The following is a 14,911-nucleotide window of genomic DNA, read 5'->3' as shown; positions in this document are numbered from 1 at the left end:
GTTTCAATATTGGAAATCTTTATAATAATTTCAAATTATATTTATAATAATCTCAAATTATTTTTTACTCTAATTATAAATTTTAAAGCTTAAAAAGTAGTGTAGATCAAGCAGATCAATAAAAACCTAAAAATCTAAAAACTTGACGGTCCAAAAAATGTATTCCAAGATGTATTATTCCAAAATTTGAAATCTTTTTTTCTCTCTTGTCCACACATATTGAGGTCAAGACGCTCAATTTAAGGATATTTGAACATCAAAACAACCTCTTCTAGCGAAATTTTTGAGATGCACCCTAATTTGATTGTTTATAAGGGTGAGAATTGACTCGATTCAAATCCGAAACCCGGAATTCACACCCTATTCGGATCTGGGTGTGGGCCCCAAATTTAGAATAGAAATCAGGATCCGGACCGAAAAAGTCATGTCTAAAATGAGATTCGAATGTAGGTGCAGGTGGATCCAGTCTGCATCCCACTCGGATCCTGATCTGGATCCGGATCCAACACAATTTATTTTAAATAAGATATTTCTATTTTATATATAATTTTTTAAAAATTTATATATAGTTTTCTGGATGCAGATCCATATCTAGATCTAGATAAGATGTATTATTCGTATCCAAAATCCAAGACCCGATCAAATCTTAATCTGATGTATACTATTTAAATTCAAATCCAAGATATATTATTCGGATCCTGATACGGATCTACAGATCCGGACCCAATCGCCATCAGCTTATATAAATTTTTTTAAAAAAAAAAAAGAAAAAGAAAAGAAGATAAAAACAAAGTCCATGAATCAAAAACCCCGATTAGTATTTAATAATAAAAAATACGGAAGATTTAGTAGGTCGGTTCGGTGTGTGGGAGCCACAATCGAGAAACCAACAGTTCGAAAACGAATCCTTTTTCATATTTCCCCTGTAAAAGACTGGTAAGGCGGGACCCGCATATTGAGGCGTCGAGATTCGAAACGAAACGCATCGGAGTTTGACGCCTTGACACCACCAGAGGCGTCAACTTTTAAAAACGGCAGGGCATCATGCTTCTCACTCTCCTGTTGTTGCCAGTTGCCACTGGCTTCACTCTGAAGCCAACCCAAACCATGGCCTTCACCTCCAAATGTGCTGCTCTTTCTCATTTTTTCCTCCTTCTTTTCTTCCTATTGTCCACTGGTAAGTTCTCTTCATTAATTGCATCTGTTACACTACTTCTTGTTATTTTGATCTCATGCTATTTATGCTTCTTTGAACTTTGTTTTCTCAGCATTCTTGGGGACGTTTCTGCCCTGAATTGCATTGAAAGCTCTTCATTTTGGCTAGAAAATGTTCCTTTTATGAGGCATTTCTTTCTTCCGGCGAGTATCTGGCTTTTATAGTGTTGTATTGGCCGGAAAATCCTTGTCGGTAGGCTCGCAATTTTGGTCGGAAAGAAATCTCAGTCCTTTCTAGAGTTCTTTGCCGGTCATTTTTGCCCGAAATCGCATGCGATCTTCGTGGAAACATTTTTTACTTTATGATCAGTAAATGCCATTCTTCTTTCTCTTAATTCTTCTAATTCCTCTGTTTTTATTTTTGTTCTACATTTTCTTGCTAAAATTTTGACCCTGATCTGAATTGCAGGCCCAATTTTTCCGGTGATCAGTTTTCCAGTCGGTGTGAATTATGGCCAAATCGCTAATGACCTTCCTTCTCCATCAGATGTAGCCAAACTCCTCCAGTCAATCGGTATTAACAAAGTGAAGCTTTATGACGCAGATCCTAGAGTTCTTCACGCATTCGCAAACACACACATTGAGTTCATTATCGGCTTAGGCAACGAATTCCTGCCAAAAATGACAAATCAAGCTAAATCTTTAGCCTGGGTTAAAGATAACGTCCAAGCTTACTTTCCTTCAACTAAAATCACTTGCATAACGGTTGGAAACGAGATTTTAACGGGGAATGACAGTGTCTTAATGGCGAACCTCCTCCCTGCTATGCAAAGCGTCCATCAAGCTCTGCAAACCCTAGGTCTCGACAAACAGGTCACGATCTCGACCGCTCATTCCTTGGCCATTTTAGCATCATCTTACCCTCCCTCTAATGGAGCTTTCAGAGAAGATCTCTCTGAATTCATAACCCCATTGCTTGATTTTCACTCGAAGACCAGATCGCCATTTTTGATCAATGCTTACCCTTACTTCGCCTACAAAGCTAACCCTAAACAAGTCCCTTTAGAATACGTTTTATTTGAAGAAAACCAGGGCATGAAGGACCCAGGCTCTGGCCTCCATTACGATAACATGCTCTTTGCTCAGATTGACGCAGCGAGATCAGCCATGGCGAGACTCGGACACGGGAGTGTCGAATTGAAGGTGTCGGAGACGGGATGGCCATCCAAGGGCGACACCGATGAAGCTGGAGCCACGCCTGATAACGCCCGTCATTATAACGGGAATTTGTTTCAACTCTTGGCCAAGGGGAAGGGCACGCCTTTGAAGCCCAATAACGCGCCAGATGTTTACGTTTTTGCGTTATTTAATGAGAACATGAAGCCCGGTCCCGGATCTGAGAGGAATTACGGCCTGTTTAAGCCAGATGGGACGCCGGCTTATGACCTCGGCCTAGGATCGAGGGCCGATCCGAACCTAGGAGATGCGGCTCCTCCGCTCCGAGGAGATGGAGCCGATCATACCTCAAGTTCTTCCACATCCACGGCGTCGTTCACCATTTCATCGGCAAAGGTGAGTTGTTTCCTCTGCCCTTTTCTAGTTGGACCTCGTTGTTTCCTATGCCCTTTTCTGCTCGGACCTCGTTTTATGCGGCCAAGCCCGCATACGTAGAATGCAGGCTTGTTAATAAATCTATTATTGAAATAAATTATAGGACTTAAGTTTTAAAAACATGTAATCTCTAACATGGAGATCATGAATATAAAATAGTATTCATTTTTAAGATGGATGCCTTACCGTGAGCCACATATATAGAAAGACCGCGAAGGAGGGTATATATAGAAATACGGTCTAGCATGCATGAAAGAATTTTCCTTTCTAATCACGTTATTTTATGAGAAGGTATTTTACTTTGGGTGCGGTTTGTATATACAAAACTAGGCTCCAAAATCAAATTAGAGCCTACCTTCAAATAGTGTCGCGAAATGTGGTTTTAATATCGAAAATCTTTGTGATAGCCTTAAAATATAGTTTCATATTATTTATGAAGTTTAAAGCTTCAAAAATAGTATAGATTGACATATCTATGAAAACTTGAAAATCTTGAAAATTAACGATCCAAAAAATACGATACAAAATGCACTATTTCTAAAACTTGCAATCTATTTTTTTTCATGTCCATGCATCTTGATGTCAAGATGACCAATTTGAAGATATTTTGGCATCCGAACAATCTTTTCTAATGAAATTTTGGAAATAGGCTCAAATTTAATTGTTTAGAGCCTCGGCTCTATATAAACTTTTCTCTTTTTACTTTTTATGGAAGGAAGTCATATTCACTATTAACCATTAGACATATAATCTGGTGGTTGGGTTGTGTCACTGGCTAAACACCAAATTCAAATTTAAATTTGTCAAATTATGTTGCACAATTTTAACTTTTTGGATTTCACATCCATATGTCAAAAATAATTATAACCTCTTTGTACCAAAATTAAATAGTATGATACTATATAATTCCTTTATGAAAAATTGATGGACCGCCTTGAGTGGTATTGACCAAGGTATCTTGCCACGGTACATACACTAAACTACACGTCACATCAACCCTCCTTATTTTCACTACGGACGGTTGCTGTACTTTGGGAGAGGAAGGTCTATCCATGTTGATGTGATTTGTTACGGTAGAGGAGGTTTTTATTTTTTTTCACAAAAAAGTTTAGAAAAAATTATATAAAAATCCGTTATATTTTGTGGTATTATAGATATATCAAACACTTTTCGTTATTATATGTATGTCCGTTTTTTATCTTTTGTAACATAAGTTTTTAAAAAGACCATTTTACCTTTTTTCGGATGTTCAACATCCGAAAATAAGCCAAAAGTTAAATATTAACTTTCCTATTTTTTGATGTTGAACATTCGAAATTAAGAGATTTTTGGATATTCAACATCCGAAAATACCCTGATTATTGAACGTTACGTATAACATTTTTGGATACTGAACATCCGAATTTAAGAGATTTTCGGATGACCCTGATAGTTAAATAAACCTTCGTCTTCTATGTTTCCGGATGTTGAACATCCGAAAATCTTTTAAATTCGGATGTTCAACATCCGAAAATATTATACTATCGGGGTACTTTCGGATGTTGAACATACGAAAATTCCTTAATTTCGGATGTTCAGCATCCGAAATTAGGAAATTTAACGTTTAACTCTAGGCTTATTTTCGGATGATGAACATTTGAAAATCCCACCAATTCGGATGTTCAACATCCGAAAAAAGGTAAAGTGGTATTTTTTAAAAAATTACGTTATAAAAGGTAAAAAACGGACATACATGAGTATTTGGTATATTAGTAACAACGTAAAATATAATGGACTTTTATGTAATTTTCTCAAAAGTTTATATAGTATCACTCTAACAAAAAGAAGGCAAATTTCAAAAGCTCAATAGATAAAAGGCTATTCCGATGTTGAAGAACCCTCATATTGATCATCTTGACTTCAAAAAATACAAATAGGAAAATTTATCAAAATACCGATAGGATATGAATTATATAACATTTCTCCTATGTTCAACTATTCCAACTCAAGGCCTTGTGCTTTTTCATGGTTATTTGGAAATTAAATTAAAAGATGTGGGTAAATTTTGAACTTGTTCATCTCTTATGGAGAATTTGATAAATTTCCCATATAGATATAAAAAAAAGGGATTTCAAGTATTGAAAGCAATGTATCTTGTAATACATTTCTTGATGTTTTCCATTTTTAAGATTTTAATTCTTTTACACCTACTCAATGAGTAATGATCCTATGAGACCATCCCACAACCATGTGTGTAGGATCCTAAAGGATTACCATTAAATTTGACACAAATCTGTAGAAAAGTTATCACATGGGTGTGGGAATTGATTTTTCTAAAGATATGTGCCAAATTTAATGGTAATTCTTTGAGGTTCTATATACATGGGTGTGGGAGGGTCTAATAGGATCATTACTCAAGAGCTTATGGCACCAAAAAATGCTTCTTCTCAGTGGCCTTGGAGATTTACCTTTGATTGTTTGAAGTGACCATTATTATCATCATCATAGCCATTTCCCTATTAATTGGGTTTGGCTACATAAATCCCGCTCCATCATTCTTCTATTTTTAAGGGGTGTGACAACACCCACATAGAGCACACTAGTGGCATTTAATGTTTCATGTAGATGATATCACACCCCTTCTAATGATAAAAAATATACTTATTAAAAAAATGTTCTATGTACATAACATGGGTAGATAAGCATCGAATTTTTTTTAATACTATTATCAAATGCTCTATAGTGTGAGCACACTACATAACCCATATATAAAAACTAGTAAATTACAGCTACCGATCCAATATAATATCATAATTTTTGAGCTGTGAAATAGCGGATTAATACTTGCTATCTAATACAACAAGTTCCTAATAGAGGCAAAAAAATCAAGCCAAATCATGCTAGAGAAATTAAAAATTATGGGGCAAAATAAATAATGGAATAGAAATAGAACAAGGTACAGTTCCCATGGGATACATTTAAAGTTGAGGAATATGGCCAAAATTCGGAAAAATTTCGAAACATTGGGTCGATTAGGTATGATGTCAATGATTGCCATTACTATTTTTTAGGCTAAAACCTAAGGATCATCACCTTACTCATATATTAGGTGTGTTGGGTGAAAAGTGTAAACCAAGGAATTTGTAAAACAAAATTCTTAAAAGCGATTGGACCAGTCAAGAAAGTCTAATTTTTTGTCCAAAAACAGGCTCTTAAAATTGGCCAAAACTGGTTGGTCGGACCAATTTGACTAGCTAACATCTAGTTTTGAGACCTATTCCAAGATATTTTAGTTTCATGACGTGGCCGCACTCACCAAGGTGCCATTAAAGGATGGAAAATTGTTTCACGTGGGTTGGACCGCGGGGTCTAGGAGACCTATTCCAAGATATTTTAGTTTCATGACGTGGCCGCACTCACCAAGGGGCCATTCAAGGATGGAAAATTGTTTCACAAAGATGAATGCAAATGGGTGTTCTATCTAAAAAAAATTGTAACTAAAGGTCCAAATGTTTTTTTAATATGATTATTATTTTTAGTTTTTAATTTTATTTTTTATTTTTTTATATTCATAATCTCCATGTTAAAGATTATATATTCTCTAAAAAATTAGGATAAAATTATGTTTAAAAAATATATTTATTGCCAAGCCCGCATTTCTATAATATGCGGGCGGGTCGCATAGAAACCGTGTCTTTCAAGGTTTCGACCAATCGGATCCGGTCTTCACAACACTAAATTTCAATTATTAGATGACCACCACATGTATTGAGTTTGGAACAGTGTTCACAAAATCAAACCAGAATCGTTAATCGGACATGGGCCTGGAAGCGAATTAACCGGCCTAACCGGTAATCCGGCTGATTTAAGCGCTCTACCTGGGCAAGTCCCGGGCGGTCAAAAAAACGTTGAAAAAAATTACAAAAAAAAATATCTACTAAAATATGAAAAGCATATAAAGAATGATTAAAACAAAACACAAAGTTGAAAATTAATGAAAAAAATAGATTTTAACCAATTTTATACTTTCCTAGGGGTTATTTTTAAAATTTACTAAAAAAGATGGGAAAATATAAAAGTCAGTATTATTGTCCAAAGCAATTTAATCTTTACCATAATGTAAAGAATATTTAAAAATACATTACAAATCAAATTTTTTATTTTTGAGATCCGGCAATTTTGAGAAGAGTGGATTGGAATTGAAAGCGCACAATGCGACTGTACATTATTCGTATACCATTTGCTGATACTAAGATTCTCTTTTCAGTTTTGTGTTTGTGTGAAGAAATCATAGATTCTGTCTGATTCTACACATGAAGTCTTGGGACTTTCGTAACCTATGAATGCTAAAAGTTGTGATCTCATTATACACGATTTACATATGGTCTCATACTATAGACCATTTAGGATTTTGGTCCTAAAATTATTGAGGTCAACAACGTCGACCACCATGATATAAATTTGAAAAAAAAAAAAATAATGGATTTTGAACCGTAAAAATAGGTTTTTTTAAATGGAAAAACATACAAGAGACCTACTTTTAGTAGGGGGAGATCACAATCACTCTTATCCATCAGATTTTAAATTAGGTTGTTGTGAGTATGTCATTGACTACAATTAAAGTTCAAATCAAAATTTTTCGAACCTCCTGACGCACCCCAAGCCGTCCAATTTGACATCTAATGGTTAGGATTGATGGTCGTGACCTCCTTGTAATAGTGATAAATGGTCTCATGGTATACAATTCCATCCTAACCTTTGTTTTTGCATTGTTCATCATCAATTATTTTATTTTTTTAGTTTTTGGATTGTTCATCATCAATTATTTTATTTTTTTAGCATATCATCAAATCTGCAGTTTTCTTCAGCTAAAAAACTCATTGATATAAAAGAAAAATGCATTTAATGCGACTTAGAATGTGTAAATCAACCTCATTTTAAAATAGGATCTCATCTTAATATAAAACCACCTTTTAACATTTTCATATATACATGCATATATACACATATAAATGTATGAGATGCTTGGTGGATGCTGCAGGGCTTGCTTGTGGATATGGACGCGGTATGCCTGCAAATATTGATAGGGACATTGATGCTCTTGATCTGGAGGAAGCATTTGTAACGCCTCTCTCTCTCTTTCGTTAGAAGCCATGGAAGGAGCTCGCAAGATTTTGCCACGAGGGTGAAGGAAGTAAAAATTGCAGACGAACAGGATTTGATTGTTTCCAATTTATAAAGATTTGTTTAGAGGGTAATGATTATGGACGCCAACATATTAATTAGAGGCCCATTTTTGTAGCGGTGACCTCAAAATTATTATGAGGTTTGATTCCCACTTTTCACTATAATTGGCTGTATCCTTAAATTAATGGGTGCTGAGGTTTGTATAAGGTGCATACTACACAAGTAAGGCACACCTCGAATTCTGCCCTAGTAATTTAAGTGCCATACACCTTAGGATGGCCTGAAAATCCATATTTGAAGTTCCTAACTATACAATTTTAAAAAATTTCAAAAACAACATGGATAAAATAAAAGTATAACAATTGAAAATTAAATCTTGAAAATAGATGGCTGAGATGACTTCTTATAGGATACATCGTTTTTCAGAATAGGAAAATTGTTTTTCCTTATAATCTTACTTTCGAGGATGAGATGGACAATTGAAATGTTTTCCAACTTTGTAAAATACGTTTCTGCTGGTTTTTAAAGTGTACCTCACTTCTGTAGTATATAATTGCAAACTTATATAAATATTTTCAAAATTAAGATAGAGAAATTATAGGTGGGATGTGCAACATTGAGCCCATAGTAGTTCCTCATGAGTTGTTCTGATCAATGCATCTGCGTGCTCTCTGGTGGATGCAAGTGCGATGACTTTTTTGGGGTCGCATGTTGCACTCTAATATGGGCACGATCATTCACTGCAAGTTGATGAGAATGATGGTAGATGAGGGGTCTGTATACTGTTTGTATGATAGTAGATGAGGGGCTTGTATACGGTATGTATGAGTGTAGAAAAACTCGAATTGAAACAGTTAACCAGGTATGGGGCAAAAAGTGGTTACTAGGTATTAATCGGTAAATAGGTCAGTTCAAATGGCCCAACAGATAAATCTAGAGCGGTCAAAAAGTTTTAAAAGATAACTCAGACCCCTAGTTTCTCTATTGCCGTAACACATTGAAATTTTCTAAGTTTTGGGTTTATGCTGACCCTTTGATAAGGCTTACCTAGTTTATCATTAAAAACAAGATTTTTTAGATTGCCTTAGAAACAAAGGAGTTGGCTCGGTTTTGTTTTAGTAATTGAGAAAGAATTTTTTTATTATTAAGAGCTTTTAAGAAATTTGGAGTATGGAAAAAAGGTGGAAGTTGAGTGGCTAGAAGCTGAGAATCCTTGTTTGGTAATTTATGTGAAAACTGCATAAACGTGCTGCTAGGAGTTTCTCCTTATTACTGACTTGCAAATCTGGAAACCATAGACTTAACTGTTATTGGTTAGATGTTGAAATTTACCTGGTTGAGTTATTCGAGCTATAGCGCATCTATGTCAGTACTTACAAAATGGATATATATATATATTTATTGGGGAATCAAAAGAGAGAGCTCCTACCATTGGTAGGAAGTGAGCCTAGGACATAGTGTTACAAATCGTCAAGCGTTAACCAATTAAGCCCAAGCTCTTTTCCCACAAAATGGATAGTTGAGATTGTAAGTTGTCAAATTTTTCTCCCCCTCCCCCCTTTCCATTTCCCTTTCAATTTCGTAGGTTCTTAATTTTTGACCAATCAACTGCTTATAACTTTCAGCACTCTTATTCACAAAATAGTGACCCTAAAATATTGTCAACAAAAAAAATGCATATTCACAAAATTACAGATGTTTAAAGAATGAAAGAAAGCATAGATAATGGGCCCTAAAAGAGAGAGAGAGATTGCATCACTTCTCCATGTGAGGACAGAAAATACCTCATACAAGAAATATAGCCAGTACTTAAAAATCGCCTTGGGCCAAGTACTCGCCACTGCATAAAGTTAGTGAGTCTGAGTGGACTTGCTAGAGTACCAAACAATAAGAAAAAAAACTCAAAAAAAGAAAAAAAGGAGGAAACATCTTTAAAAAAAAAAAAAAAGATGTTTAAAGAAAGGATGGCATGTGCCCAAGAGAGAGAGGGCACATGGTAAAAAAGAGAAAGGGCACATGGCCAAACGGAGAGAGGGCTTTGGCCACCATCTCTCTCACTCTCTTCCCCAACACACAAGGCATCACACCCCTTTTTCTTTCTCTCTCTCTTCCCCTCCCAAGATTATTTGATTCAATAGACAATAAGGACACTTAACTCCCTGATCTCTTAAAGCCATGGATTTAATGAGAGTGAGGACTAGAAAAAGAAGAAGGATGGCCTGTATGGTATTCATCACCAAGGGCAAGGATCCCTATTTTAAAACTAATCTCAAAAGATGCTCACAGAACAGTAACACGCATGAACAGAGTAGTTAAAATGCGAGGTATGAAATGTGATTCATCAAAAGTTATCTCACATCTCACGAAAAACATATTCACGGGGTTGTACTTGAGGGAACTTCACAAGTCCGCTGATAAATTGCTCATTTTGTAAATGGAAAGCACCAACAGTTTCCTCCTGAATCTAAGGTCCGTAACAGCTCTGTAGTTTAACCCCATTGCAAAAGGTTTTTATGCTTTCCCTGCAGCATAGAAGTTCTATCTTTCCCTTTATCCAACCGTCCATTGTGAATGGAGGGCTAAGATTGCTCCAATCACAATGTCACGTCTCTACACTGTTTTTTTTTAAACACCTGAGCTGACCGAATCCTACGGTCACAAAGTGCCCACAATATTATCCATTGGAAAATTGTTTCATGCGGGCTGGACCGCATTACTACATATACAATCCTAAAAGTGTAAAGCATCGATCTTAAAGATGGATGTTAGTAGGTGTTTCATCTAAAAACAATGGAAACTAACAGTCCAACTGTTTGCTTACTAAAATTGTTATTTCTAATTTTTAAAATCTATTCATTTTTTCATATTCATGATCTCCATGTTAGAGATTACTTGTCCTTAAATTTTAAGTCTTAAAATCCATTTCAAAAATAGATTTATTAAGAACCTGGCATTTCTATATACGTGGGCTTGGCCACATAAAAACCGGATCCTTATCCATTAATTAGAAGAATCCTAAAGAATACTTATTAAAGTAGATTTTTCTTGTTTTTAATTCATGCTTCATGCATCTGGTATATTTTACCATGGATAACTTGTATATTTCATGTATTTTGAGGCGAGCACCTGTTCTCATCTTTTATGATGGAAACAAATCTTCAAATCTCTAAAATGGTATATAATACTCTCCAAGAGCTGATATCCACTTTCCATCTCAAACATAGAGGGCTTCGATGAAGCGTAATTCCTTTAAAGTCGTGACAATGTCCACCGCACACGAAATGTGCATGTGTATGTGTATGATAAACCTTTTCATGGAATTCCTTTTCTTTTCTCATGTCCCCAGAATCATTAAACAAAATTTATAGAAATAACTATTAGGGGTCAAGTATGGTCCGATCCGACTGGATCCGAACGAAGACCAAAATAGTATTTGGGTCCAGGTTTTGGACCCGGACCTAACCCATCAAGTCCAAAAGTTGGACCCATACCTGTACTCATTGGGTCCCGGGTCTATCCCGTCAGGTCTCAGGTCTAATCAAGTCCACTGCCACCCTCTCATTGTGGGTTTTTTTTTTTTTTTGTCTTTCACCCGTTACTTTATTTCTAGCCGTCTGATTTATCGTTTAATAGCTAGAGATGACTACGAGTTCTTATTGAATATGATCTTTAATACACCCAAATGAATAGGGCATGAAGTATTTTATCTCCAACAGTTTACGAGTACGTATCGGTACGAGTCAGTCCAACTAGACTCAGACTCAGACCCAGATAGTGTTCGGATCTAGGTTTTGAACCCAGACCCGACCCCCGCAAGTCCAAATGTTAGACCCATACCCGGACTCGTGTCTGCTATACCCGACAGGGTCCATTGCCACCCCTAATACGTATGCAAGATGCCTAATTTAGATCTTATACATTTGCAACTTTTGGACTTTGATGGTTAATTTGCAAAGTTTGTTGGCTATTTTGTAATAAAATCAAATTATTCGTGTAAAATACTAAATATGGGAGCACCTATATGTATGATCCACGGGAATAAACTATGTATCTACTCCCTCAAATTCCAACAGCATGCCCTGTCGAATGTTGTGCTTCGAGAGAAACGAGAAGTAAAATCATTCGAGAAATTTCCCCTGGCTAACCACAAGACTACGTGAATGCTGAGGAGATTCATACAATGTTGTAACTAGGGTGCTCAGATGTTTAGACGCAATGTACGGGTTAGCCCGTGGAGACTTTAGGGGGGAGAAGAGACTATTGAGGGATCCTGTCAAAGTCCTCACCCTCAAGGGACTATTTGTGATTTTGACAACTTGAGGATTTTGTAGGGACCTCATTGGTCAGAATCGGACCAATCTGGAGGCCAAGTGCAATGAACCTTTAGTTGGCATTGTTTGCTGCTACACCAGGTTTGCTTTTGATGATCAGGGTATCTCTGTAGGTCCCGTCCAACGGGGTCCATTCGGGGGCTTCTGACTTGTCCTGAAAGTTTGGGCATGTCCGCTAGAGGAAATTTTGGCAAGGCGGCCTCATGGGCCCCATCCGGTCGAGTCCAGTCGGGGGCTTTTTAGCAGCCTGTCTCGAAAATCTGAGCCTGTCGGTTAAGAAAGGTTTTAAGTGAGGCGATCTAATGGCAAGACATTACCCTGAAGTCTCTGGCAGGTTAGGCCATGGCTTCGTCAGTTTCTTGCCTTCTTGATGGTCTTTTAGCATTTTGGAGGGATTTTTCGATCATTATCCTCACCCTCAAGGACTCCTGTTGTTTTTGGAGGTGAAGTGTGGGAGATTTTATGAGGCTCTCACTCCCGAACGAGTCATTTTGTGTTTGAATTGGATTGGATGCGAGCAATTGAGGATTTTGTGTAGACCTCGCCAGTCAGAATTATGATTGTTTGGCAATTGTGTGTCGGCAGTGGCTGTTGTGCTACGTCAACCTGTTTTATCGGTCCAAGCGCCCTTTTGCAAGTTTTCACTTGAATAGGGAAAGTGGCGCGGTGAATACGATTTTCACCAAGTTCATTTGTTTTTGGGCTCTTTTACCCATGACCTTGTGGCCATGTCCATCCTTTTCATCTGTTTTTACTCACGGTGCCCTTTTCGGGTTTTCACCGTGCCTGGGTTTTTGTTTTCATGTAACTCTTTTACTCATGATTTCGTGACCATGTCCGTCTATCATTTGTTCTCATGGCATTCCCCTGTCCAAGTGTACACTGTGCCCATTTTTTGTGAAGGCGTGTTTAGGGTCCTACCTTCGAGACTTGTGCGAAGCATTTTAGCGTTATGCGAGTAGGACGTGCACTATAGTTTAGGGTCATACAGCTGGACCGGAGTGGTGAAAAATGGCAATCTGTGGAGGCCATAAAGTGAGTATGGTGATGGTCTTGACTCACTTTGGGGAGATGGCATGAGGTTACCTATGAAAGATGGAAGGTGTATGAATGGTGGGTGAAAAATGGTAACCCACTAGCTGATGACAAGTATGGATGGCGAGTTGGTTCATCATTTTGTGAGCATAGGTGAGACTTACTGGGGACTGATGAATGGTGGTAGTGAAGTGAATAGGTTCATTGGAGAAGCAATGAAGGTGGTACGCGCACATGAATGGGTCGGTTAGGGACAACATACATGAAAATGCACGTAAAGGGGATTTGCGCGTGTGTGTGGGGGTGTCTTTAAGGTCATGCCTACGGGACCTGGGCAAAGCAGTTTAACGTCATGCGGCCAAGACGTACACTATAGTTTAAGTTCATATAGCTTGGACCGTGGTTATGCAGTTTAAAGTCATGCAACTAGGACCATGCAGTTTAAGGTCGTGCAACTAGACCTCCGCTACAGTTTAAGGTTATATAGTTTGGACCATGATACTGAGCTTTTTAATTTCATGCAGCTAGGACGTAGACTATGGTTTATGATCATATAGTTCGGACCGTGGCTATGTAGTTTAAAGTCATGCAGCTAAGACTAGGCAGTTTAAGGTCGTGTAATTAGACCTCCGCTACAGTTTAAGGTCATATAGTTTGGACCATGGCTATGCAGTTTAAAGTCATGCAGCGCACACCATGCAGTTTAAGGTCGTGCAACTAGACCTTCGCTACAGTTTAAGGTCATATAGTTTGGACCATGGCTATGCAATTTAAAGTCATACAGCGCGAACCACGGCTGTGCAGTTTAAGGTCATGTAGCATGGACCATTGTGTGGGTCGCCACGTAGGTGAAGCTGCATAGAGAATAGGTCTGTGGATAGCAATATGACTCCCTGGGGATAAAGATAGTTAAGGCTATACACAAGCAGAGAAATTTAGATGAAGATGGTGGCCCTACAAGGAGTAGCGAGCAGAATCAGAGTTCACATGGGATTAAGAGGGTAAGTGTGACTCTCTGCGGATGATGAGCAATGGTGTGCATGTAACTCTATTGAGAATGAGAGGCCAGAGTACAGATGCAACCCCATTGGGGGTAGTGGGTCGCAGTAGGGTGTGACTCCTAATGGGATGTTGATGTGAAACATACCCACTAGGGATTGAAGGGGTAAGTATGACTCCCTTTTTCTTTTGCATACGCCTAACTCCACTAGGGATCTTGATGGAATACACTTGGCGAAGGGGTGCGTCCATTTCACAGTTTAAATTCATGCATGTGGACTATTTGTCGCGTTGTGTATCGTTTTACTACAAGGATGTGTGTTACAGTTTTAAGGTCTTGTAGCAGACTATGGCTACGCAGTTTAAAGTCATGCAGCTAGGACCGTGCAGTTTTAAGATCGTGCAACTAGACCTCCGCTATAGTTTAGGGTCATATAGTTTGGACCATGCAGTATAAGGTCGTGCAACTAGACCGCTGTTGTGTAATTTTAGGGTCTTGCGGCCAGGACCAAGGCTGTGCAGTTTAGGGTCATGTAGCACGGACCCTTGTGTGGGGAGAATGTGACTCCAAGGAGAATAAAGTCGTAATTGGGGACTCGACTCCCGAAAGAGTG

General features: G+C 37.8%; 1 protein-coding gene across 2 annotated transcripts; it reads left to right on the top strand.

Annotated features, from left to right (window-relative positions):
- The first annotated feature begins 1,061 nt into the window (after positions 1-1,061).
- LOC18428462 (Glycosyl hydrolase superfamily protein) lies at positions 1,062-8,046 on the top strand. Of its 2 annotated transcripts, none has more exons than XM_006837778.4 (3): positions 1,062-1,177; positions 1,625-2,727; positions 7,787-8,046. In XM_006837778.4, the coding sequence occupies exons 1-3, from the start codon at positions 1,108-1,110 to the stop codon at positions 7,868-7,870; spliced, it is 1,257 nt and encodes a 418-aa protein (XP_006837841.4). In that variant the 5' UTR covers positions 1,062-1,107; the 3' UTR covers positions 7,871-8,046. The 2 variants fall into 2 exon arrangements, with proteins under 2 accessions (XP_006837841.4, XP_088703977.1); XM_088847851.1 differs by having other exon boundaries at positions 1,170-1,524.
- Positions 8,047-14,911: the final 6,865 nt, after the last annotated feature.

The sequence above is a fragment of the Amborella trichopoda genome, chromosome 9, assembly GCF_054954075.1.
Source record: "Amborella trichopoda isolate Santa Cruz 75 chromosome 9, AtrichopodaSantaCruz75HAP2 v2.0, whole genome shotgun sequence".
NCBI lineage: Eukaryota > Viridiplantae > Streptophyta > Magnoliopsida > Amborellales > Amborellaceae > Amborella > Amborella trichopoda.
This window is presented reverse-complemented; position numbering and strand designations above follow the sequence as displayed.

Excerpts from the sequence above, each read along its gene's own strand:
- LOC18428462 (XM_006837778.4), top strand. The coding sequence starts at position 1,108 with ATGGCCTTCACCTCCAAATGTGCTGCTCTTTCTCATTTTTTCCTCCTT. Across the intron at positions 1,178-1,624 it reads TTTCTTCCTATTGTCCACTG|GCCCAATTTTTCCGGTGATC; the intron begins GTAAGTTCTCTT and ends TCTGAATTGCAG. Across the intron at positions 2,728-7,786 it reads TCACCATTTCATCGGCAAAG|GGCTTGCTTGTGGATATGGA; the intron begins GTGAGTTGTTTC and ends TGGATGCTGCAG.